Here is a 26,630-nt window from a genome sequence, read left to right on the forward strand (position 1 = left end):
ACCTGAGGAACTAGGGGGAAAAGGCCTGTTGGTGTTAAGCCATTGTATGCATTTATTTTTAAGATCACAGTGATCCTCACTTTTTCCATCTGCTAGGGGAGGAACCCCAGCAAGTACCACTACATATGGCAAGGACTCAGGAGGTAGGTCAATGGAGGGAAGCTTTATTGAAGAACCCCTTGCTAAGGTGTTTCTACTGGCTAGGGATTGTTGGTCCAAATTGCTTGTCCCCACTTTAGACCCCCCCCCTTCGGTGCTATATTGGTTCCACCAGCTGCGTTCCCATCTCTAAACAGAGGCAAAGCCGTACCGGGAATTGGGTTACCTGTTGCCTGGGAGGTTACAGCTGCAATATTATTACTGTCAGGTGGGCCCCTGGCATCCGCAATTAAATTAGTAATGTCAGGAGTCGGCCCGACAGCAAGTTTCCCAGCAGCACCATTATCAGCTCGGATGGTTTCAGAGCAGGGGGTAGGCTTAGCAGTACTATAATTCACTCTGTTAGCATGTTTTCCCAATGGGCTCGCAGGCTGAACTTTCCCTAGACCTTGGTTATTAATTGTGGAAACTAGTCTATCCAACCTAGATGCCAGTGGTTTAATAAGTGAGCTATGATCTGTTCAATATGAGCCTGGAAGTCAAGAAGTAAATGACTAACCCGGACAGGTGTTCCTGCAGGAGGTGATGAAGGACCAGCTACTACTGGTATAGATTCATCAAGGGGCATGGTTCTTTTAATTGTTTTTTTTTTAAGTTTACATTTCTTACTTCTAGAACAGGGTTTAAGTACCTTTTTCCCTACCGCTTGTGGGGGGGATTTAGCAACAGGCGGGCTGTCAATGACACCAATAGCAGCCTGTGCACAGGGCAACTCAGCAAAAGAAGACGTGAGGAAGAAACTACACTCAGGAGGATTAACTGTAGCTACAGAGAAATCCCCCGCTTGCTGTAGTGGAGGGCCAGCAGGGGTGATTGATAATCGCCTCTCTGTGTTTTCTATTGCTGTTGCCACTACCCCGATCGTTTTCTGGAGCACCTTATTGATGGCTGTTAGACTTGGGAGGGGTTGAGTCGTGGCGGCCTGGTGCCTAGTCATCGGACGAGAAGCAAAAGACTGCTTATTTTTACCCATATCAGTCATTGTTGTTAGTTTAGAGGGGCAAATCTCACTGTACACGATATTCCCTCACCACACTAGAAGAGATTTGTAAGCTAAATAGAAAAAAGAAAACAGCCCTATGGTCAATTACGTATACTTCAGCACCCTTTTTTTTAAAGTACCTTATGTAATACTTCAATGTCCAGGCAAAGAGTGCAGGTATTAGGGGGGTAGCCCAGCTCGGCCTCTTCTGGCCTCTGACGGCCCCGCCCTTGTCCCGGGCTTCTCCCGGCACTACCCGCGACGCGGGAGCTACCAGCTGATTTTAAGCGCCAGCGGGCGCAGAAACAACGTTGGCGGCGTCCTCGCCGCAAATGGTGCCGGGAAATGTAGACCCCCGGTGGCGGCAACCATACAGGTGTCCCGGTACTCCAATCACGAAGTCAGCGTTCCGCCTTTGCAGCAAAGGAGGCTTTCAGGTTATGTAGCGGTGTCCACGGGTAAGTGCCCCCGTCCTTCCTTCTCGTTCCCCACTCTCCCGGGGCCCCAGCTGATTTTAAGCCCCAGCGGGCGCAGAAACAACATTGGTGGCATCCGCGCCGCAAATGGTGCCGGGAAATGTAGTCCCCCGGTGGCGGCAACCAAACAGGTGTCCCGGTACTCCAATCACGGAGTCAGCGTTCCGCGTTTGCAGCAAGGAGGCTTTCAGGTTATGTAGCGGTGTCCACGGGTAAGTGCCCCCGTCTCTCCTTCTCGTTCCTCCTTTTGCATTATAGCATGAAATGTTATATTTATTTTCTTGCTCTTGTCATTGCTACATGCGACCCTTTTCTTGCGTTCAGTCTAGTTCGGCCAGTGGAAATCCAGTTGTAAATGGTATATACATCCAGTGATCTCTTGTGAGTTGGGGATTTGAAGAGGTCGGAGTCAAGTGTTGGTATACCTATTTTTTTCTATTGTCAGTATGTGTTGGAGTGGTTAGGTGATTTTCTGTGTATTCTGCAGACGATCAAGAAGACAATGAAGTTATGATTGCTCCAGATTACTGGAGAGTTACTAGTTACTGACATGTCTGTTGTGAAGAGGGGGTCTCGGGTGAGATCTAAAAAGCAATCTAGTGTGTAACGAGCATGATGGGTTGGTCCACATAATTTGGCAGAGGTTGAGGGCCTCAAAGCTGGATGTGACGTACTTGTTAAGAATGATATCCTTGTTGCTTGTTGTCAACCATATGTTGGAGTCCAGAGGATGAAGAAGGTGGGACGGTTTGGAATAGCTTTAGACACTCTGTAAATCAGGTGGAAGGAGCAAGTAAAAGTTGGGGTTGGGTGACACCTTACCAGCATGGACTGACAATTGGTCATGTTGGTCAAGTTTTTGATGTGTGGGATTATCAAAGATTACTTACAGTTGACTGTCAAACCTCCTCCTGTCTTCCCATTGTAGTTCCTGTTGATATCAAATTAAACAAAATGGCTTCACACGTTTGGTTTCATTGCTAAGAAAGGTCTCCATGATGAAAGTAATGTCTATTGTTGTGTCCTGGATTAGGTCAAGTATGTTTAGGCAATTTCTGTTTATGGATCTTGCATAGAAGAGCAGGTATTTTAGTTTCTGTGCTTCTGTTGCCATGTACCTAGTGACAAGAAAGGAGAGGGGCAGGTAAGATGTAGAGGGGGTGGTGACAGTCGTCTTTTTGGGTGGTGTACAAGGGTAGGCTGATGTTTGGGAGAACCCATGCGTCTGTTTGGAGCTTGGAGGGGGTCACAGAAGGCTCCTACATACACCACTTATTACTCACATTGTAGGGTTTATGGGTGCTTGGATTTAAAGCTGTCAACCAAGAAGCCCTAGCACATCATTAAATAATGTTTGGTTGTTTCAAACTAAATAACTGTGGCACACTGTTTAAGAAATTGAATTTGTTTTCACTTCAGATTTATTACAGTTCATTTTGTACAATCTTGGAAAAGGTATGGGGAGATTGGCAGTCTTATCAGGCTCTGTAAGGAGGGACTCTTAATTATAGGAAAGAAAATAGATTCAACACTGTGGTCATGACTCCACCAAGTGATATTTGATTTGACCATTGTACTCATAACTCATTGAATGATGATATACTGTAAGATGTGTCCTCCGTGAACTACTGACTGAGCACTGTGAAATAAAAAGAAGTTAAAAAAAGTATTTCTTCATAAGAAGGAAAATAAATTTAAAGACAAACAGAAAACAGGATCTCAGTCACAATATTTTTCACAGGAAACAAAGTCTCAGTTAATGAATTTGTAATGCACTTATTTTCCAAGAAAAAATAAGTTCAAACCAGATCTACAGAGATGCTGGCAGGAGAGATGGTGGAGTTTTAGTGGAGATAGCTGGAGAGAAGATGCGAAGGTGGAACTGACCTGGGGGTTTGGAGGTCTACAGCAAGACAGACAGTGTATGGAGCACACAAAAACAACAATGACTACAAATTCAGTTAAAACATTTATTTCACAGTTTGTAAACCCCTATCAATCTACAGAAATTTCTCGACCCACGTTCACATTACTATGCTGTAGAGAGATTAAGTAGTATTTTGTACATTATTGCAGTTAAGAGGATAGGTTACTTCATAGTAGATTAAACTCGGATGACCCATTCCGTTTTATTAATTCCCCAAAACAACAAGAACAACAAAACAGTTCAAGTTTCACAATCTCCTGAACTATAATTGAACCCATTTCGTCCTGATTACGTCTAAAAATACAAGTTTGCCTTTGTCTCCACTCATGATTTATGGCAGGTACCACTATTCAGAGTGCCCACTGCTGTGTTAGCATGCTGGATTGTCCAATTCATGATTTCTCTCCTTTGTTTAACATCCAGCAGATGCACGCTGTGCGGGCATCTTGTTCCAAGCACTGCACTTCTGTACTGGGCTCACAGCCCATAATTAACGTTATATGGGTTATGTGTGTAACAAAGGGCACACCCTATGTTAGGGGAGATTTGAGGGGCACTGCAAGTGAATGGAAAGCCATTGGCACATGATTTGGTAATATACATGATAATATGGGTATTTAGGGAAAATCAAAGTGTGTGAACGATGTACTTCAATCATTTAATCCTGACTTTGACCACACATATCTGAGAGGGCTGTAATCACTTTGTTGGATTGGGGTGGGGTGGGGGGGGGGGGGGGGGGGGGGCAGCAGGAAGAAGTCGAGAGACTTAAGCAAACCTTTCTGCTACAGTGGAAATGCTGTTTCAAAGAGGTAGGTGATCATCGAAATGAAAACTGTGGTAATATTCACACAATCCTACTACTTTTAAAAGTTGTAAGTCAGCAAAAACATAAATCGAAACACAGTGCCCTGTGTTAAAACGTTTCCTTCATAAACTTCAATGGTGGTTGTGAGCATGCAATGTTGGTGAGCCAGAGGTTGTGGTCAAAGCAACAGGGTTAAGTATCGCGCCTTCTGATAAGACTGGAAAAACAACAGCAAAGAACTCGAGTGGAACACTTTTTTCGCAAATGTCAACTGGAAAATAAAGACTAGTCTTTCATAATAACCTCTGAGATGCCTAGCTCTATGGAAGTGCTCCACTTCCTAGCAGACATCACGGGTAAGTAATCCCACAGTTGAAGTCTGTTCAGACAAGACGGGGTTCTGGTTAGTGAATTTTGTTTGGTATGTTAGCTTCTTGTATAATGTGTTGTGGCGCCTGAAGACCGCAATACAAAGCTAAGAGCAGCTTATTTAAAAAGAACCCTGAGACTTAAATGATACCCAAAACTCTGTCTACCAGAGCAATAGCGCATATAGGGTAGCCATTCTTCAACATTAGAAAGTACTTGACAGCTTGGTTACATTATTGTACACATGTAAATATAGAATACTGGGGCAAGCCAAAGAGGCCTGATGGGCAGGAGAACATACTATAGCCCCAGCCAAGCCATTACATGTGGTTTCTCACTAATCAATACATTTACTTATTGGCCCACAGCTGAAGTAGAAGCAGTGGCACTACTAGGTAGACTGCACACCTCATTTCTCTTGATGTCAGGCTTTCTTGTCATTTCTAGAAACAGGGTTGACATTGTTACTCTGAAACAGTAGATCTCAAGCAAAGTGTCCAGGCTTTGGCTGTTTGGCAGCGGACCCTTACACAGCCGATAAGGGTGTGCCCCACAGGTCCGGGGGTTTTAAGGATATCATGGAAGTTGAGCTGCAGACCAACGCCTCTGCAGGACTATGGAAACAGTGTTGCAACTTCTTCCCAGTACATGGGATCTGGCACCACCAAATCCTGTGTGTGTAAATCAGATACAAAGTCTCTTCTTGATAGGGTCATCACATCACTCCATTTAAAGAGTGGACTCATACCAATTCCTGGGCTTTGACAACCTACTAGTTCAAATTACCAGCAACAATGATTTCAAAAAGGTGTCAACAAAGGTGGGGGTCAAACATGGTGTCGCTGTTAATATGGGCTAGTCTATTAAACTCACTGCATTTAGAGATTAAGACGGTTCAATATCAGATACATTTTGCTTAAAGAGAAGCATGCGTAAACCCTTCCAAAGCTCTGAGCTTGACAAGCTCCTTGGTCCAGGAAATTGGCAGGACAATGAGGAAAGGTGCATAAATCTGTTAAATCAACCTTATGACGTCCAGATATCTCAAAATTGATTGTCGTTCTTGTACCCAGTGTCTGCGTAGTTCAGGCCTCCTGCATGACTATACCCCTACAACCGTGGCCTCTGACATAACAGCAAAGAAGACAGGTGACATGGAAAGAAATTAAAGTCTGTGTGCAAATCCTTCATAAGAGGCACTCAATCCAAACATTAGAAGGTGTAATTCTAGTCCATTGAAGATAGAAAAAAACCTGAACTGGTGAGTCAAATGGCCAGAGGGCAGGGTGCAAAAGTGGTCACAGGAGGGCTGTGCATGCTGCTTTGACCTGTCCTTAGCTTTGGCAGGTTTGAGTAATATCCACTAGTTTGTAGATTAAGGAAGGAGGTGGCCATTAGTACATACACCCTGTGGTTGGTGTATGCACTGAAACATGCCTCCAGATATCTTACTAACCAGTATGCATACTATAATTGTGCACAGAGTATTATCAAGTCTAACAGAGAATCCTTTCTAAAAAGAGGTCACAAACCGCATGACACAGGTTTTGATGAGAGATATGGTATAGTCTTTGATTAGTGTTCTTGTATCGGCTCGCAGAGATGTTCACCAGACTGCCATCATGACATGTGGTTAGAGGCATCTCCATCAGTCCTGCCTCTAGTCTACCTTTTTGGGCAGTCGACCCATTTTTGTGCGCGTGTTTCGGAGGAGAAAGAAGAGGACTGTGGTTATGGCACAGGTTACTTCGGCCACCCAAAAGGCCGTGTCCCAGCTGTAGTACTTGGCAATCGTACTGAAAGGCAGTCCAGCTAAGAAGCCGCCCACTGTGGAGAAAAGGGAAGAGAACATGTAATCCTTTCTATAAAAGTGTGCTGGACTTAAAATCATATCACAGCCATGAGGATAGACACAGACACAGACACACACAGACACACACACACAGACACACACACCCCCACACACACACACACACACACGCACACACACACACACACACACTATATATACACACATATATATACACACATATATATTTTTTTTAATATAGTGCCAAGTAAACCCATAAAGAGGGGGTGCAGAATGCTGTACAGGTTTTCCTACAGTAGCCATAAAAGGACTACAAAAACGATTTGTATATATGCAGCATATTTTGGCATCAGAAGTGGGGCCTTAACATTGGAAAGGGGGTCTATGTTAGCAACATTGTTCCTGGTTCCTTCACACTATAAATGGATTCTAACTGTCCGTACAGATATTTCAAAGAACTTAGCTCTATTCAGGTAGTTCTAACCTTTCATGTTCAACCCTTTTGTGCGATAGCACCAAAACCATCCTGTCTCTCCTATGGTGAATATCCACCTAAATCTCATGGTGTACTAATGACTTCTGTTTGTGCAACATGTTACATTGGCACATACAAGCCATCTTCAGCTCTTCTCTTAAACATTGCCTACCACAGATCACCTGGAAAAATGAAAAAAAGTGAGCAATACATGCAGGTACTTGTTACACTACTTACCATTGGCGGCTAGTGCAACAATGGCGTGGGAGGTGCCACAAAAGTTGGAAGGTGCACTTTCATTGGCTATGACGCCAAACAATGCTATTGGTCCATAAGAAGAAAATCCAAAGAGGGCACCAAGGGTTAGGATCCAAAGCTGTGGAAGGCAAATGGGAAACATTCATAGAAGGAATTACGGTCACACAGGTCAGCCAAATTGCTGAAAAACACTTTACTTGCCAGGCAAGTTAGGGAAGGTAAGCTAATCCTAACTAGTCAATGGATGGAAAGTAAGTTGTTGCCAGCCACCCAATGGATGAACGATAGTCTGCACCAGCAAGTCAATGGATGACAGATGAGACTTTTCCAGCCAGCCAAACCAAGGATATGGACTGTATGTGCCAGTCAATGGATGGCAGATGAGCTACTCTCAGTCAGCCTGTGGATGGAAGACAAAATGTCCCCTGCCAGCCAAAGACGATAAGCAGACTATTGACGAAGATAAGCTGCACCTGCCAGCCAATGGATGGAAAATATGCTTCAACTACCATCTAACTGAAATATGTCAGTCCGTTCTCTACCGACCAGTTTACAAACTGGGCATTCCAGGAAGGGTTCTATGTCCCCTAATCTTTCCTTCTACTGAAGCCAATAGATTTACCAACAAAAATGCTTTAAAGCAAGCTCTGTTCTTATGAAATGATAGATAGGATCATAATAGGTGCAGATCCACCCAATGACAGAGTAAAGCACAGTACAGTACAAGCAAGAGAGAGAAGAATGAAGACCAGCCTGAGACCTCCTGTTCTGTTAGTCCCAAGAGAAGAGCCAAAGGATGAAGTGCAAAGCTCCAGAGACTTCCGCCCTAGGAAACATCAAAGAAAAGAAAAAGTAAGAAAGGAAGAGGCATAGAGTAGTTTCAGAAGAGGGTGACATATGTACCTCCACGTTCTTAGTAACTAAATTGAGAGTCACTGACAAGCCCTAATAACTTGATTGAATTTGTGTATCCAATGAGCATCTACCGTTTTGTGCACCAACATTGCCTCTTCCTCCTCTGAGGTGCACCGTTTCATCTGATTGACTCATAACGCACAAACCACAGCAACAAAGCCCAGTACAGAATGGGTTTTTTACAGTAGCTAGTGCAAGAGAGTGAGGGTGAATCAAGTCCTGTGTTTGTGTGGTGCACGCTTTAGAGATAAAACTTTAGTGGCTGAATTGAAACTCTGGAAAGTAATCGAAGGCAAATAACTTATTGAAACAAACCCATGTGTCTTGAAGCAGCTTTGGCGTACCGTGGGGAGAGAGGTTTATTTTCAGGTCTGGGTTAAGTGACGATGAGAACTTTGAGACCTCTCAAGCGTATGATAGAAAGCAAGAACGGCACTGTTTTGCTCTAGGTAATCTTAATGCGCAGTGTGTATGCTGAGTTTGCTGGTTGAAGCATGTAATATTAAAAAAGTATCCACTATACAGCACCATGAAAGGAGAAGTGAGAGAACAAATACACTGACAAGAAAACTTACTCCAACATTTTCTATGTAACTCTACACATGCATGCTTAGCTACATACTAGAACAAGGTGGTGACTACATAGGTAGGTAACCAGTGAGCCTTGGATGCAGGTTCTCAGCATACCCAAAAGCCTCAAAACACCACTGTTTCTGCATATCACTTACCTTCGAAGACTCTGGGGTGACAGTGACCCGGAAGAGGTACATTGAGACAGCCATCCCAGCCATCATGGAGAGCAGGAGCCCATGGCGAGGATTTCCGTGGCTGCGCAGACCCACCTACAATACATTCGAGAGGAAGTAAGACTGCAGCTGTGGCCTCCATCCACATTACTGCTATTTAGAACCGACCCTCTGAGCTTATGCAGCAAAGTATGTCACTGTATTTATAGGTCTTCATGAAACACTGCAGAGTTGTATGGGCTTGTCATCTCTCAGCGGTACCATACCACGGATGGACAAGGACTTGCTACTCTGTCTTGAACTGCAAACTTTAAGATAGGTTGGTAACCCCAATTCACATGGCATTCATGCTTCGAAGACAGACCAGAAGATCAGACTCGGACAAAAACTGTAGGAACAAGCTCATATGATTGGCTAGCTCAACACTATTCATTGTGGCCTGCTCGAGTTCAGCAGTTATATACAATTGTTATGACGAAAACAGGCACTTGTGTAACAGCAAGGATCTTTATTTTCAGAAATCATCAGCATCACCAAAGCAGTGCAAAGGCGACAGCTGCCGGAGTCAGGTTACTAGAACGCCCCAGTGACGTTGCCAACACAGACATTTTCTAAGCAATATTCTGCCTGGGCAAACACTATAGTCCTGAACATAATCCACCCTAAAAAGAACACATCATAGCCGATTTGTTTAATTCTGGAACTTTCAGTGTTTATGGCGAAGCCGATATACACATCTTAATCATTCATAACTCCCTTCAACTTTAATTGTTCTAGGACTTTGCTTTAAAAAAAATACCATTGTATATATTTATGTATTTATTATTATTCTTTTGTTTATAACACCTACACATCAATTAATGAGCCACACAACCAACTCTGGTGAACTGTATCCTTCTTACAATTCTTTTTTCCAATAAGTAATACATTCAATTCAATATGTCCCTCCCCGCCCGCATCACTTAGCAGAGCATCATTCACAGCATTGTCTCATTCCAAAACTTTTGGATAGCGTAAACTGTTTATGTTGAACATATTCTAGCAGCGCAATTCCTTTGGATCCCACCTTCCCCTGTGCCCCCACACTCCTGGGGGATGTCATCGCAGAAGGAGTGTCCGGCTCCTTCATACAATCAACCAAATTCTCCCATGCCCGTGCAACCTCAAGTGAATAACAGCCACACTAGGCGTCACGAAACAGCACACAACTCTCACATAATTCTACCCTTTCTAGCTCTCTGTGCCAAGCCTCTACACTGGGCACCCTGGTTGCTTTCCAGTTTCGGGTAATTTTCCGTGTTGGAAGGTGGAATCTTACTGTATGGTTGCCCACATTCTTTTCCTGGCGTTTTGATGGTTTTTGACTTAGTTCGGCTGGGATCCTGCTAACCAGGACCCCAGCCTAGCTGCTTCCTCTCTAAACTGATTGCATGTACATTAGGTACACTCCAGATTGTTGCAAAAATACGGAAGAGGGACCCTGTAAACCTAAACTGAAGATAGGTAAGGGGGAGCAATCCACCAGGGAAGATAAGTATTACAAAAACATGAACAGGGGCATCCCGATAAATGAAATACCATACTGATGAAATCAGCCAAAGTCACCCACCGAACAGCTGATATGATTTTTGAAAAAATTAGCGCTTTTTCCCCACTGTATGACGTTTGGATGTTTTGATTGAGTATGACTATATGGTCTGTGTGATAGAGAGTTGGTGGATGAATGATATGAATGACTGAACTGTGTGACATGCTATTAGTGTTTTATTAGTGTTTGGGCTGATGTTTATCCATGACTGTATAACTTAATGAATTTTCATGTACAAGAAGTTCACCTAAATTTATTTTGGTCTAGAGAATCTTATCAAAAAAGGACTATTTAAAAATAAATTTTTCTAAAATCATATCATCTGTTCTGTTGGCGACTTTGGCTGTTTTCATCAGTATGGTATTTCATTTATCGGGGATGCCCCTGTTCATGTTTTTGTAACACTCCAGATTGGTTACTGGGTTACCCTTGTGAGTTTTGATTAACCCTTTCGATGCTCATGACGAGCTCAGCTCGTCATGATGCACAGTTGAGCTGTGCTGATGACGAGCTGAGCTCGTCATGAATAAAGAAGAATAGCAATTTCCAGCACAGGAGGGGGAAAACGCCTAGCAGCCAAGGTGTTAAATGTACATTAGGTACACTCCAGATTGGTTACTGGGTTACCCATGTGAGTCCCTAGTATATGATACCTTAGGTACCAAGGGCATAGGTACCCCGGAGGCCTACCAGGGGCTGAAGCATCTATTAAGCCACCACTGGGAAGCCTTCCAAAATAGCACCACAGATCTGCTACTGCAGCTTGGGTAAGGTGGTGCATGCTCCCCTTACTAAGATATAGGCTGCCTATACCTACCTTTAATCACTGACACATATAAACCTATAAGTCACTATGGCAGGCCTTATCAATCCTGAAGGCAGAGTGCTTGGTTTTGTGTGAGAGGGGGCCCATGCATGAGCAGGACCGCTCTGCAGCTTTCAGAATCACTTCTCTGTAGCTGTTCTGTGATGCAGCCACACTATATACTCTTAAGTGCATTATAACCTCGCGGTTAATGCTAACTTTGGAATGGCTGCATGGAAACATGTTGTGTTTGGTGTCAAACACTTTGGAATCCTACCACCCCCCACCCCCACCAGTTCTGGCGGTGGGGGTAGAATTCCACCCTTATAGAGGGAGAAGACATATACACACTTACCTAACCGGTAATAGTTCGAAGGAGCCCCAGCATCACAAAATGGATGCTGCAGCCACAGACACAAGTCTGACCTCCTGCTGCTGGACAAAACTCTGGCAGGGGAGGCCTGGACAATAGGTTTTCTGTCACAGGGAGTTGTAACCACCTCCCAGGCAGGCTTTAGTGTATTGGAGCTGGGTGGGTGCATTCAGTGAGTGCTTTTCAGACAGTGCTGGGGGCACACTTGGTGTTCCTGTGCATGACCCCAGTTCAAACCGGTTGCATGGGCACGCAGCCCCTGCTCTGGCGTGAAACTGGACAAAAGAAAAAGGAGTGTAACCACCCCCTCCCTGGGTCCTTCCATAGGTGGGACCCTAGAGTAAATCCAACCCCTAAACTTAGTATAAGTATAGGAACCCAGTCCTTAGGACTTTAGATTACCCTGGACGAAACTCTGCAACATGTATCCTGGAACTTCGACATTCTATTTCGACTAGAATTCTAAAGATTCTCCCTTGGGGTCAAGGAGTAACTCCCCTGTTCAAACAGGCACCAAAGAAGCATCTTGCTGATCTGCATTTCCAAGGCTCCCGCCGGATCCCAATGGATTTCCAACACAGGACACAGACTTCGAGACTTCTCAGAGGCCAAACGCGAGATCCCAGCCAAGCTGAGACCTGCAGCCCTCCCGAGTGACGTGGGACCGGAACTCCTGGACACTGTGCACATTTGCAAGTGCATCGACTGCCTGTGCTTTCCCGAAGTTGTGCATTGGGCTACTTGTAGTCCAAGCCCTGAGCACCATTTGCACCGAAGATTGTGGGCCTACACTCCACGAGTGTTCCGTGGGCCCGCATCTCGCATTTCCGCTCGAGGCTCCTTCGCGATCCCTGGTTCGTCGACTGGTGGATCCCCATTAAAGTAACTCTTCTGTTTCTTGGGCTGTCCTGGTTTGTCCAGACGTGCCCTGACTCCCCTCCAAAGGGTAAGTCCCTCAGACCTTGCTGGTCTGCACCAAAGCCAATCTCTGCTTTCTGCGTGGGTTGCTGTTGCCAAGGCTTGTTGGGTCCAATCAGGAAACCGACACTGCAGCACTCGACATCCTTCCCAGAAAAGCTCAAATCCAGCTCCTGGTCGTCATCAACGCCTCCTGGTCCTCGTGGCTCAAGAGTCAAGCTTCACCTTCTTCACCTGAAATCACCTGACATTGGTTGGCATCTTCTCATCGCCTTCCTGGTCACTGGCTAGTGATCCAGACTCTGTCCCTTCTGCTTTCAGGCTCTTCAGATCTTCGATCCACCCTTGGATCCACCCGGACACTTTCGACATGGTCACCAGCAGCACTGTGCAGCAGATCGCCATTGAAAACGACGACGAAACCAGACACAAAAGACACCCATTCACCCGGCTTCTCTGGGTGAGGTAACTCGAGTACTCCGGTGCTCCCGTGGGTATGGACTCTAGAACCTCTTATATCTAAAGGGGTCTGCTCCAAGTCCTCTTCTAAGTGTCCTTTTTCTGTAATTTTCCAACCGTGACTTTCCCATAGAAGTTAATGGTGATTCGCGGCTGTGTTGAGACACTGCACGTGTCCTCGATAGATCCCCTGTGTCACTACCTTGGGTGGTTCCTGGTGGCCCCAGCGGTTCTAAAGGCTCTAGGCCTTGTATTTATGTCAATCGTGGTTCTTATACCACTTTCTTAGTATATGGTTTGTGACGCCCCTAGGGCTAATCATATATTGTTCTAATTTACTGTGTGCTAAATAAGTTTACTAAAAGTACTTTTGCCTCTAGCCTCATAAAGAGACTAGAGGGATGTGTTTAGAATAAATACATACATTTTATATGCATACCTGGTGTGGTTCTCCTTTCATTTGGTCATTTATGAGATTATAGACTGGTAAAACAAGCTGCTTTACATTCCTTCAAGACTTAGCCTGAAGGCTGCTCTCCACAGCTACCACTAGGATAGCTTTCTATATTGGTTGTCTTTAAACCAACTATCAATAAGGGTCATTTGGACTGGTGCAAGCTGCCCACTAGAATAGTGGACAGTATATGCCAGGCCAACTGTAATGACCTACTTCTCTGTATGTTTTGGTGCTTCTGTCAGTCACCAGGCCATTACTTACCGCATCCTTTCTCAGGATCCAGAAAGACACCTAATTTCACAATACTTACCCAAGAAAGGAATAAACACTGAAAACATATAAGACCATTGCAGAGGAGCTAGCAAATAACAAGTCACAACACCTCCCCATCCGAGAGGGTACGCAGCAAATCACAACACCTCCCCATCTGAGAGGGTACACAGCGCATGCTCCTCCTAACAATGTATTGGATAGAATACTTAGAATTTAGACATCCCTGCTAGGAGCCAATTTCCCTTCCGTATCAACAATTACCCATTAGAGTGGAATCGCCCATCCCTCTGTAAGTACTTGGTAAAAAAGGGGCCAGACCTTCCTTCACAAGGAATAAAGACAAATGATATACTCCAAGGGTTCTTTCGTACATGATAATAGGATGACAAAAGAAAGAAATAACTAAACATCACAGTAAATATTAGTAGCAATCATCAACACATACATATATATAGAGCCTGAAAATAAAAGACATAGTTAGATACAATAAGTACACCTGGAACACCTCACCATCTTGTCATCTGAAGAAGGGTCCGTTTCTCTTTCCCTCTCTGGTTGGGTCAGGACTCTCTGTTCCACAAAACGTCTGCACGTCTGCACCCTGATGTATCATCAGACCGCCAAAACCACCAGACCAGCATCTCACCCTCTCTCGGACCCCCTTTCTCTAATATACAATGCAGCTCTCCATCGAAGTTTCTAGCTAACTCCGCCTACAGTTCTCACTGGATTCCTGTACCACCTCATACCAAGAGCACAACAAGCAGCTGGCCAAGCGTTTTGCTATGACTTTGGCATCAAGAGAGCACATTTTTCCGATAAAGAACAGGTCCGCTCTGGTTCACTGCTGGTGAACAACACATGGAAATAAAAATATAACCTCTCACCTAAAGAGGCTCAGAAGATGGCTGCAGTTTAGAATATGGAGTTGCTCAAGCATAGGCCTCTACTACTTTGAAAGCAGAATGATATTAGATCACGTCAAAGCCAATAGGCTAAAGTCATAATTCACCTAACTCAAATAACACTATGCACTTAATCCCTCAGTATTCACTATGGAGCACATGTGTGCACCATCACCAACAACACTGTACCTCGACATCCCATAACTTCTATTCTTTGGCAAGATTATTCTACTGAAAAACAGCAAGAGTATAGAACAGAAGAGAAATAGGCATATGCAAGACCATCCTACATTAAGGCGAAGGTAACATAGCACACTAAAGTCAGTACACAATGGTGGTGATCGAGGGTCATCACAGAGCATCAGACCACTAAGTGACTGATTCACTACACCAACTTCTCTCATTCCGTTTTGCAAAAAATCAATGCCTGGTCCATAAACATGCTTATGACCTTTTTTTGTTTTAGCCGGGTGTGGGAACCAACTCAGTAAGCATAGCCCTAGTGAGCAGGGACTTCCCGTTGGTTAATTTCAGCCATACAGGTCGTGGCCCTTCTCAATACTCCACCAGGAAAGGGCAGGACCACACCATATGATATATTATATTTTTGCCCTCACTACTCCGTATCTATGGCATGTGGCTCCTGCTGTATGAAACTATCTATTCACTATCTCTGGGGTAAGGTACGCCCTGTGAAGGACATATACGTTTATTAATTTAAATCGGGCGTTTCTAGACACTTCCAGGATTTGTTCCAATATTTTCACCCAATCTCGCTCAGGGATCGAACCTCCAAATTCTCCTCCCATCACTACCAGAGGCCATCCTAGGATTCAATGCATCAGCCCTGAGAGCTCTATAAAAGCTGGAAAATGCTTTACAAATGCTGGAGGTCGTAAATATCAATCAATCAATCAATCAGGTCACTTATATAGACCACTACATACCTGTGAGGGTCTCAAGGCGGTGGGGGGAGGGGAGGGAGTGGGGGAGGGGGTGGTTGCTGCTACTGATCGAAGAGCCAGGTCTTGAGGAGTCTTCTGAAGGCCAGTAGGTCTTGGGTCTGCCGTAGGTCGGTGGGGAATAAGTTCAAGGTCTTGGCGGCGAGGTGGGAGAAGGATCTGCTGCCAGCAGTCGTTCTTCATATGCGAGGGACTGTAGCGAGGCTGGCGGAGCGGAGCTGACGGGTGGGGGTGTAGAAGCAGAGTCCTCTGTTGAGGTATGCTGGGCCAGTGTTGTGCAGAGGTTTGTGCGTGTGGAGGAGGAGCTTGAAGGTTACCCTCTTGTTGACGGGGAGCCAGTGCAGGTCTCTCAGGTGTGATGTGGCTACCTCAGGGGATGCCGAGGATCAGGGTTTCCCTAGGCGTTCTGGATGCGTTGCAGCCGTCTCAGGAGCTTGGTCGACGTTCATGCGTATAGGGCGTTTCCATAGTCCAGCCTGCTGGTGACGAGGGCCTGGGTGACAGTTTTTCTCGTTTCAGTGGGTATCCGGAGGGTGTTGAAGCAGGAGACGGCGTTGACCTGTTTAGTCATGGAGAGGGTGGAGTCGAGGATGACCCCTAGGTTGCGTGCGTGGTCGGTCGGTGTTGGAGCTGTTCCCAGGGTCGTCGGCCACCAGGAGTCGTCCCAGGCTGAGGGGGTGGGGCCGAGGATGAGGACCTCCGTCTTGTCTGAGTTCAGCTTTAGTCGGCTGTTCTTCATCCATTCGGCGACGTCCTTCATTCCTTCGTGGAGGTTAGTTTTGGCGGTGAGAGGGTCTTTAATGAGGGAGAGGATCAGATGGTGTAGTCGGAGTAGGAGATGATGTTGAGGTGGTGCTGTTGGGCGATGTGGGCAAGGGGTGCCATGTAGATGTTGAACGTAGACAACAAAACAATCGCCAATACTGCTCAATTATTATATCAAAGAACAAAAGAAAGCTCGTTCTCAGCTTCATAGACCACTCTTTCAGTCTCGGACTGTATCTCCAAAGATTTTTTATTATTGATTTATTCAAAGGATTTTTTTGTTTTTCTTTTTACTTTTAAACATCAGACATTGATGTGTTACAAAGTCAATTAATCATACTTTTTGTACGGTAATAAAGAGGAAAGAAATCAGATAGTTAAAAAGAGATCCGTGAATATGTACATAGGGGTGTTTAGAAAAGTGCGTGGAAACAAATCCAAAATGAACAACCTACACAAGTAAGTTAAAAGGGTCATTCATCCACATCATACAGCGTCATTTATACCACATATATTCAATGTGCAGTGAAGTAAGGTCAAAGTGTGTAAGAGTAAAACGGGGAGATAAAATCCCTGAATCAAATCTTTTCACAATCCAGGGTTCAAAGGAAGATAATAAGATGTTTCTCTTATAATCGCCCTAAAGGTTTAGGCCATCTTATATTTACAACCACTGTTGGCCTAAGAAAACTGGGGAATCAAATTCCTCTTCATGAAAACACAAATTCACAAAGTCAAATACAATAAGGTCAATACAAATAGATCGAAAAGACACAAAATCACAGAATCAAATATACAAGGGTCAATACAAAAAGGTCGACGCGTTTCAAATCCCTTAAATCCTGGGATTCTCTTCAGGACCAAGACAGATATTTATCTGTTGGGCTTTCTTGGATTCTTATCTGTGATGGAGTTTTATGGGACAAGACGGGTGTGTTATAGCTCCTATTGGTCAATCAATTTTCCAATTCCAATTCCTTGCAAAAAATCGCTTTACTTTTTGGTTTGTTTATCGTTTGTGCTCTCGCAAAATGTTTGGTGTCCAACTACCCATTTGGCATGTCTCTCAGGGGCCGGTGGCGTAGCCTTACTGCTCTTAAGCCAAACCCTTCTTTGTTCAAGAATGTAGATGTTGAACAGCGTCAGGCTGAGGGATGAGCCCTGGGGAATGAGCCATATGAATTGACAGCTCTGATGGGTGGGTGGCTCTGCCAGTCACACCCTCAAGTGCTTCCTAAATGCAGCTTTCACCAATCTATGAAGCAAAAAATGTATGCCTGCTGAATTTTGGAGCAACACATCTGCACAGAACAGATTCCCTAACCGGGTTATGCCAGGAGCTATTTACTTGATTAGTCCCCGGCAGAACCCCGACCTACCCCCAGTGGGGCAGCCACTCTAGTATCCGTAATGGAATATTATGGGTGTACCGAAGCCGCCTGCGTGTTTTTTTGCAAACATCTCAGCCAGCACTGTTTCATTATCTAGAGCTCACCAGAACCCCTGAAGAGGCCGCCGGAGGCCAGAAAGCAGTTGGAACAGCTGATGAAGCATGGTAACAAAGGGCCCCATCTCCCGTCCTGGGTCCTGCCTACTATGCATCCACTGAGTAAACCACTGCATCTGTGCCGCCAAAAAGTAAGCTTCAAGGTCTAGAACTGCTAACCCTCCATCCACAACAGGGCATTGTAACTTAGCCAGTGGCACTCTTCGTTGGCTCGATCCGCAGAAAAAGGCAATAGGGAACTAATCTAGCTCCCTAAATACATTGTGAGGCACCAGGCAGGACTGTCCAAAAAAATGCAGAAGTCTGGGAAGTGCCACCATTTAATGATTGCAACTCGCCCAGCTACCGAGACAGGCAGCATCTTCCAGAAAGCTACACAAGTCCGGACGGATCAGACATTCTCCTTGCCCCCCGCATTCTTGTCTAACAGGTCTCTAGTATCATGGTATATCTTTACCCCCAGATATTGCAAGAAGGTGGGCTCCACACCGATGCCCTCGGGCCACAGACAGATTTAAGGCCACACCCACAGGGAAGAGCCTAGACTTCAGCCAATTAACGCCCAAGCCGGATTGTACTCCAAAACAATCCAGTAATCTCATTCCCCTGGCCAACTCCGTATCGGCATCATGTAGGAACAATAGCAGATTGTCAGCATATAAAGTGGTGTGATGCATTGAGCCTCGGACTTCCAAACCCCCGATGTGGGAGCCCAGTCCTCGCAATGGATGTCAGGGGTTCCACTGCCAATGTCAAGAGTAGCGGAGACAACTGGCATCCCTGGCGTGTGCCTCTTCCCACCGCATACTCCTCCAAAAACACTCTTTAAAATTAGGATATGACACACTTGAATACGAGTTACAGCAAACAAATGATGGCCGGAATGTGGAGAATGCAAACATTCTCCCCCAGTTTAAACATCTGGGTAAAATCCATCGCACTACACCACCCCAATTTGGACCTAGCCATATGCAAATCAGTCTTGACCCTGTGCCCCATGGGAACAGTCCAGACTGAACTGCCAGGCCAGGTCCTCCCTGGAGCCGAAACAAGCACCCTGGGACAGGTTTCAGGGTATGTCACCCTTCTTCAGCCAGGCTAGCTTGAATCCAGTGGCACAGTAAACAAGGGATCCACGTCTGGGCATACCTATCCCACTTAGGGCGAAAAGTGTTACAGCAAACAACGCCACCCCATTTTGGACCCAGTCGTAGTGGGCAAAAGAATGATGGATTTAACCCAGATCTTTTGACTGGGAGAGAATGTTTGCATTGTCAACATTCCGTCCATCATTTGTTTGCTATAACACTTTTTGCCCTAAGTGGGATGGGTATGCCCAGAAGTGGGTCCCTTACTCACTCCTCCTTCGTGAGCATCAGCAGGTGGAGTGGATTAAAAAAGCCATCCACCTTGTGTAAAGAGTGGGCAGGAGCACTTGTATAAAGGAGGTGTAATACTCTCTAAAATTATCGTTAATATCTCGTCTATAAAGCCTCTTCCCCCGTTCCGTCTCTAACTCTATAATCATGGAGCCCCTCTTAATGGGGTTGGTCAGCCAAGCTAGCAGTGACCTGGACTGGTCATGTTCTATATGCACTCTGTCATATACTCTCGGTGATTAAAACACCATAGTTTCTTTATCTGGACCGCCAGGAGCTCCTTGGACTCTAGCAGTGTTTGCTACAGCTCCGGGTTCCCATGTTGCCTTTGTTCTACATCCTTCAGCTCTGCCACTCAGGCCACCACCTCACGTAGCAGCTTTCCCCGAACCCTCACCGCCTCTGTTGTAAATCTCCCTCAGATCACCACCTTGAAAGTGTCCCATTCGAGTTGTGGCGTGGACACTGTATCTCTGTTTATCTCAAAATATTATCTGATACTTTCCCCAATCAAGTGTTGGAAGACCGGGTCCTCCGATGCCTTCACCCGTAGTCTCCATGTAGGTATGTAGGGGTGCGCTAATTCCCAACTCAAACACAATAACTCCAGATATTGATTTGAGAGAGTTCTTGTTAAGTATCCAACATCGTGTACTGCCTCTTGAACCCCAGGAAAGAAAAGGAAAGTGTTGAGGCGTACATGTTGCTCGTTGCTCATAGAAGCTAGAAAAAAATTACAAGTCTCTAGTTCTGAGAGTGTGGTTCCACGTTTTCACCTGGCCCCATTGTAGTTGCCAACCCCCAAACTTACAAGCCACTCTGATAACCAGTGAGTCCCAGCAACCTATCCCATGTGAGGATAAGCAATACAGTTGAAGCCTCCCCCAATCAGGATGGAGATGACCAGATAGGACGCCAAAACCCGAGACAGGTCCTCCACAGAGCCCAAATGGTCTATATTCGGGACATAGAAGTTAACCATCGCCACGTCCCGCGACTGGCCAATCTCTCGGTCATGTAGCATCCTGCCGGGTCCACAAGTTCCATGTTTCTAAAAGAGACCCCAGGGCACACCCAGCTAAGAACCCCTGCGCAAAGGCTGAATATGTGGTGTAATAAGTTTGGCTGCACCTGTGGGATACCAATCCCTTTTTAGCAGTGAGTTGTGTTTCTTACATCAGGGACAAACGGACCCCACCTTCTCTTAAGGTAAGAAAATACCTTCTACCGTTTAGACATGTTGCTCAGCCCCCAAACCATCAAGGACAGGAACTTTTATTTCAAGGAGGTCACCATAAGGGTGTTGTCATCTCCTCCCTCTGCAGCCAAGTATTACAGCAGCCCCCGCTCTGATTCATGCTATCCCAGATCGAGGGTCAACGTAGTATCTTCCCAAGGACACAACTCGAACCAAAATAATAAACGCAGCTCCCTAACCCAGGATAAGAAGGTAACATCCCCCAATCCGTTAGTCTCACAACAGCAGCCACAGGCATGTGTGACATACATGAAACACTTACTGGGTTGTGCATCACCATGGGTGCTTCCCAGTCAGACACTACTCCAGCCAGCTCATTGTGGTCAGCATATGTACACAGCTGAGAGGGCTGTACCCCAGGGCCCCAGTGTCTTTAATTGTCCAATACATCTCACACAGGAACAGTACTCAGTCGACCTGGATGTACCCCCAGTCAAAGAAGATCAGCAGCCGCACGGGGCATCATCAGCAATAATACAGTGTCAGAGCCCATCGTAGGGACAGTTCCACGATCAGATTCAGAATCCCTAGTTCGATCTTCCTCCACTGTCGATGGGGGTCTCACTCCTGGAGCACTCATCGTTGCCACCGCCTCCTCCACTCTCAACTATTCAAGCTGGTCCTCAAATCTAGAGGTGACTACCATTTTGAGACTCCGCACACGTCACCATGATTTGTTCTGAGAGGGATTGCATCCTGAGGGAGCCGGGCGATTGGCCGAGGGTAGGTGCTGGTCTAAACTTCACCATGTCCGCGGTACCCACCCGCAGCCAGGCAGGAAACCAGATCACATACTGAATTGCCTTATGGCAGAGGCGCCTCTTAGTTTCCAGGAATGTGCTCTTCTGTTTCTGAACCTCTCTTGTAAAGTCTGGAAAAATCCTGACCCTAGAATTCTCCACTTTCAGGTCCCCACGCAATCTAGCCTGGTGCAGTACATGGTCCCAGTCTTTACAATAAAGTAGCTTGGCCACCACCACATGGCGAGGCACCATGCCAGATGGTGGTGGCTTCGCTGGAACTCTGTGTCGTCTCCCAGGGCAAAGAAAGGGTAAAGACCTTCAGGTGCCACATCTTCCCTAAGCCATTTTTCTAAGAGGAGAGGATGTTAGGCCCCTCAGCTCATTCTGGTAGGCCACACACAAAGAATAATGTTCCTCCAGGCCCTATCTTCAGTGTCCTCAGCCCTATGTTCCAAAGTCTTGACCCTGCCCTCCATGGAAGCAAGGCATTACCTCAAGGATTCCATTTCCGGGGATAAATCCATTGAGTTTGTTCTGTGGTCATAACTAGGCCTGAGCGGACTTCTGTTTCACTGAACTCCGCAAAGTGCCAAAAAAACTCTGCTGCGCTCTGTGGAGTTCCGCAAGTGGTGGAGTGAAGTAAGTCGCTCTGCTCCCGCTGATTTGTAGCGACGCAAGTTTGTCCTGTGCTGTAAATTCAGCTTGAACGGCACCACACGCAGAGCAGGAGGGGGCAGCTTTTTTCTGCCGCTCGAGTAGATGTTCTACTCGAGTGGCAGCTTCCTCAACCCTAGCGGTAAGTTTCTCAATGTGAGCGGTAGCCACCTGTCGCGACCACCCACATCGAGAAATCTCGCCGGAGGTGGTCTAGCGTATGATTTTCATCACTTGAGATCGCCAACTAGAGCTGCGGGAAAGGAAAAACTCTGCGCTCTATGTGGTGCACAGAGTGGGAAAAACTGTGAAAACTCAGTGAGCGGAATAGTCATGACCTGCTCTGCCAGGCACCAGTGATCATCTCTAAGGATCCCCATATCCACCACAATCATGTTCATCTTTGTCTGTAAAGCTTCCCGGGTGTCAGTGATCGCCTGCAATATGGCATCCAAGATAGCTCCTTGGAAGTCCCCCTCAACATCAATGGACCCCAATGAGGGCTGCGCCCGGGGGCCCTTGTCTTTCTTTTTGGAAATTTTACCCATGATAGTTCTCAATGAAAGTTAATCAAGTCCAGGAGGCTGGCAGCAGTTCAAGGCACCCTATTGGGGGGATGGGGGGTCATCTCTCAACAGTTCAGATATAGCTAGTGGAGGCCCCTTGGAGTCACAGGGATTACTCCGGGCCCTTCGTGGGTATTCTCACTGTGGCAGAGGAACCCCGTGACCAATGTCAGGCTCCCCCGCGGCCTCTGCTTCCTTCCAGCACCCATAACTGACCGTGGTCGTCCCTCTTCCTCTGCGGGACTCCTGCAGCTATGTCAAGTCAAGTCAAGTCAAGAGATTTATATAGCGCGCTACATACCCATAGGGTCTCAAGGCGCTAGAGGAAGGGTGGGGAATTACTTGTCGAATATCCAAGTTTTAAGTTGCTTTCTGAATGCTAGGTGGTTCTGAGTAAGGCGAAGGTGAGTGGGAAGTGAGTTCCAGGTTTTAGCTGCCAGGTAGGAGAAGGATCTACCTCCCATGGTGGTTTTGTTGATGCGAGGTACGGTGGCAAGGGCTTGGTTGGAGGATCGCAGCTGACGGGAGGGGGTGGTGAAGGACAATCGTGTGTTGAGGCATTCGGGTCCAAGTTCGTAAAGTGCTTTGTGTGCGTGGGTTAGGAGGCGGAAAGTAATCCTCTTATTTACGGGGAGCCAGTGGAGGTTTTTCAGGTGACCAGAGATGTGTTCTTTACGCGGGATGTCTAGTATGAGCCTGGCTGAAGCGTTCTGAATGCGTTGGAGTTTTTTCTGGAGTTTTGCGGTGGTACCGGCGTATAGTGTGTTTTCGTAGTCCAGGCGGCTCGTGACCAGTGCGTGGGTGACCGTTTTTCTAGTTTCGGTGGGGATCCAGCGAAATGTTTTTTTGAGCATGCGAAGAATGTTGAAGCAAGATGATGAAACAGGGTTGACTTGTCTGGTCATCGAGAGTGAGGAGTCCAGGATGACGCCCAGGTTCCGTGCGTGGTCCGTCGGGATGGGTGCTTTTCCAAGGGCTTCTGGCCACCAAGAGTCATCCCAGGCAGAGGGGGAGGTGCCTAAGATGAGGACTTCTGTTTTGTCCGAGTTCAGTTTCAGACGGCTGTGCTTCATCCACTCGGCTACTTCTTTCATTCCTTCGTGTAAGTTGGTTTTGGCGGTGTTAGGGTCTTTGGTGAGTGATAGGATCAATTGAGTGTCATCCGCGTAGGAGATGATGTTGAGATTGTGTTGGCGAGCGATGGCCGCAAGGGGGCTCATGTATACGTTGAAGAGGGTGGGGCTGAGTGACGATCCTTGTGGCACGCCGCAGATGACTGCAGAGGCCTCTGACTTGAATGGTGGGAGGCGGACTCTCTGTGTTCTTCCGGTGAGGAACGAGGTGATCCATTCCAGTGCTTTTCCTTGGATTCCTACGTCTCTGAGGCGCTGTAGAAGGGTGCTATGACAGACTGTGTCGAAGGCAGCGGAGAGGTCGAGGAGGATGAGGGCGACTGTGTCCCCATTGTCCAGTAGAGTTCGAATGTCGTCTGTTGCTGCGATGAGGGCGGTTTCAGTGCTGTGTTTGGCTCGGAAGCCGGACTGTGAGGAGTCGAGGGATTTGTTGGCTTCGAGGAAGGCGGCGAGCTGGTTGTTGACAGCTTTCTCAATGACTTTGGCCGGGAATGGAAAAAGCGAGATGGGGCGGCAGTTTTTGAGTTCGGTGGGGTCAGCTGTGGGTTTTTTCAGAAGGGCGCTGAGTTCTGCGTGTTTCCAGCTTTCCGGGAAGGTGGCGGAGTTGAGGGAGCAGTTGATGACATCTCGGAGGTGTGGTGCTATGATGGAGTCTGCTTTGTTGAAGATGTGGTGAGGGCATGGGTCAGTTGGGGATCCTGAGTGGATGGAGTTCATCAGGCGGATGGTGTCCTCAGTGGAGATTGGGTTCCAGTTGTTAAGGATGTTCAAGGGGGGTGAAGGTCCTGCAGAAGGTTGGGTGGGTTGGTCTTCGGGTCGGTTGTCGAAGCTGTTGTGGATGTCTGCGATTTTGTTGTGGAAGAAGGAAGCTAGGGAGTCGCAGAGGGCTTGGGAGGGGGTGATGTCGTTGGAGTTGGCTGATGGGTCGGTAAATTCTTTGACGATGTTGAATAATTCCTTGCTGTTGTGGGCGTTGTTATCTAGACGGTCTTTAAATGCGGCTTTCTTGGCAGACCGGATTAGTTGGTGGTGTATGCGGGTGGCGTTTTTGAAGGCGTCCCTGGTGCTGGTGTTTGGGTCTTTTTTCCAGGCCTTCTCGAGGGAGCGACAGTGTTTCTTCGATTTTTTAAGGTCATCGTTGAACCAGGAGGCGTTTTTGCTGCCTAGTTTGCTTTGGCGTTTTTTCAACGGTGCTAGGATGTCGGCGCTGTTGGATAGCCATTGGGTGAGGTTAATGGCTGCTTGGTCGGGGTTTGAGGAGTGGGCGGGGGAGTTTTGAAGGAGCGATGAGGAGATCTGGTCGATGGTGATTTTGTTCCAGTTTCTTCGCAGAGTAGGTTGAGGATGGTTGTGAGTTGTGGTCTTATTGTAGATAAAGTGTACGCAGCTGTGGTCCGTCCAATGGAGAGTTGTGGTGTGACTGAAGGAGACATGTTTGCTGGAGGTGAAGATAGGGTCGAGTGTGTGACATGCGATGTGGGTGGGCGTAGAGACAAGTTGTTTGAGTCCGAGGTCGGCAAGATTGTCCAGAAGGGTGGTGGCGCTGCTGTCATTGCTCTTTTCCAGGTGAAAATTGAGGTCTCCCAATAGAATGTAGTCCTTGGAGGGGAGGGCGTGTGGGGTGATAAAGTCAGTGATGTCGTCACTGAATTGTGCACGGGGTCCTGGAGGTCGGTAGAGGAGGGTGCCTCTGAGTGTGGTCTTGGGGTCGGTGTGGATCTGGAAGTGGAGGTGTTCGGCGCTGGCAAGGTTGACGTCTGAGCTGGTTGAGATGCGGATGGAGTTCTTATGGACGATAGCGATGCCTCCTCCTGTTTGCTTGATGCGGTCCTTGCGGATGATCTTGTATCCTTCCGGGATGGCAATGGTGATGTCTGGGGCTGAAGAGGCATTCATCCATGTTTCTGTTAGGAAGGCGACGTCCGGTGAGATGGTGTCTAGTAGATTCCAGAGGTCGATGGCGTGCCTGTGGACCGAGCGGGTGTTGAGCAGGATGCATTGTAGGTGGTTGGTGTCAGATATCTGGTTGGTGTTAGTGGATGAGGAGTTGTTCTTGGTGCCGTCGAACTTGCAGGAGTAGCATGTGAAGGGTCCATGGGTGTGTCCAGGAGCGGCTTGGGCGCAGTTGGAGAGTTGGCCGGGCTTAAGGGCTAGGAGGGTGGCGGCGTTGTATGTAATGCGGGAGGGCTGGGCATTGCGTGGACCAGGGGGTCTGGCGCTGGGCGCGGTCCAGGCGCGGACGGGCGTAGACGGGCTTACCTTTGGCGCACCTTCGGCGCGCAAGGGGCGCGATCGCTGCGCGTGAACGCTGCGCGGAAGTACATCAGTCATATAAAGGAGTTGGGGGGGAGGGGCGAGGGCGGAGCAGCTGGGAGGCGGGGTGGATATCCGGGGAGGGGAGACTAACAACAACAAGGTAGTAAACAAAATGGCAGTCGGGGCACACACTTGCAATCACACGCTAAAAGTTACTATTAGGGCACAGGGAGACACAATCGTTAAAGCGAGGCACTTCAGGTGAAGCTCAGCGTTGCAGCGCGCTGTGCTCATATGTTAATTAGTCCGATATGGACTAGCGCTACTCTGCTCTGCTAAAGTAAGGAGCGCTATGTAATTAAATGAGTGGACAAATCGGGCGCAGCACAAAGCAGCAAAGCAGCAAGCAGCTGAGTGATCAAATGAGCAAACAAATTGGGCAAAGCACAGCAGAACGATACCGCAGTGGGGTCGGGGAGGCAGCGTGAATGAGGAGCGGCCGTCTTTGACGAGTCAGAATGGTGCTACTCCTCACAAGGTCCAGCTGACCAGGAGTGAGGCACTCTCTGCCCTCCGGTGCCAGCACTCGGGCCCTTTCAAAACCATACTGCCTCCATCTTGGCAGCATGTCCATTATGCTGTTCGCTCCTCCTGCCAAGTTCCGATCTGGAGCAGTGGGGGCCACAGAATCAACCCTATTGTGC

At 47.1% G+C, this 26,630-nt stretch overlaps 1 protein-coding gene across 5 annotated transcripts in view; it reads right to left on the reverse strand.

The window, feature by feature from the left end:
- Positions 1-3,573: 3,573 nt before the first annotated feature.
- Positions 3,574-26,630, reverse strand: part of SLC37A4 (solute carrier family 37 member 4) — a 115,082-nt gene continuing 92,025 nt past the window's right edge. For 3 of the 5 annotated variants that reach the window (XM_086956756.1, XM_086956757.1, XM_086956755.1), the window contains exons 7-9: positions 8,908-9,021; positions 7,244-7,382; positions 3,574-6,548 (exon numbers count right to left, since the gene is read on the reverse strand). In XM_086956756.1, coding sequence (XP_086812882.1) covers positions 6,382-6,548; positions 7,244-7,382; positions 8,908-9,021 — 420 coding nt within the window. In that variant the 3' untranslated portion in view covers positions 3,574-6,381. Of the gene's footprint in view, positions 6,549-7,243; positions 7,383-8,024; positions 8,091-8,907; positions 9,022-26,630 lie in introns of all 5 variants that reach the window. The other 2 variants (XM_086956753.1, XM_086956754.1) reach the window with 1 other exon arrangement.

Source organism: Lissotriton vulgaris, chromosome 2_1, assembly GCF_964263255.1.
Source record: "Lissotriton vulgaris chromosome 2_1, aLisVul1.2, whole genome shotgun sequence".
Classification (NCBI taxonomy): Eukaryota; Metazoa; Chordata; class Amphibia; order Caudata; family Salamandridae; genus Lissotriton; species Lissotriton vulgaris.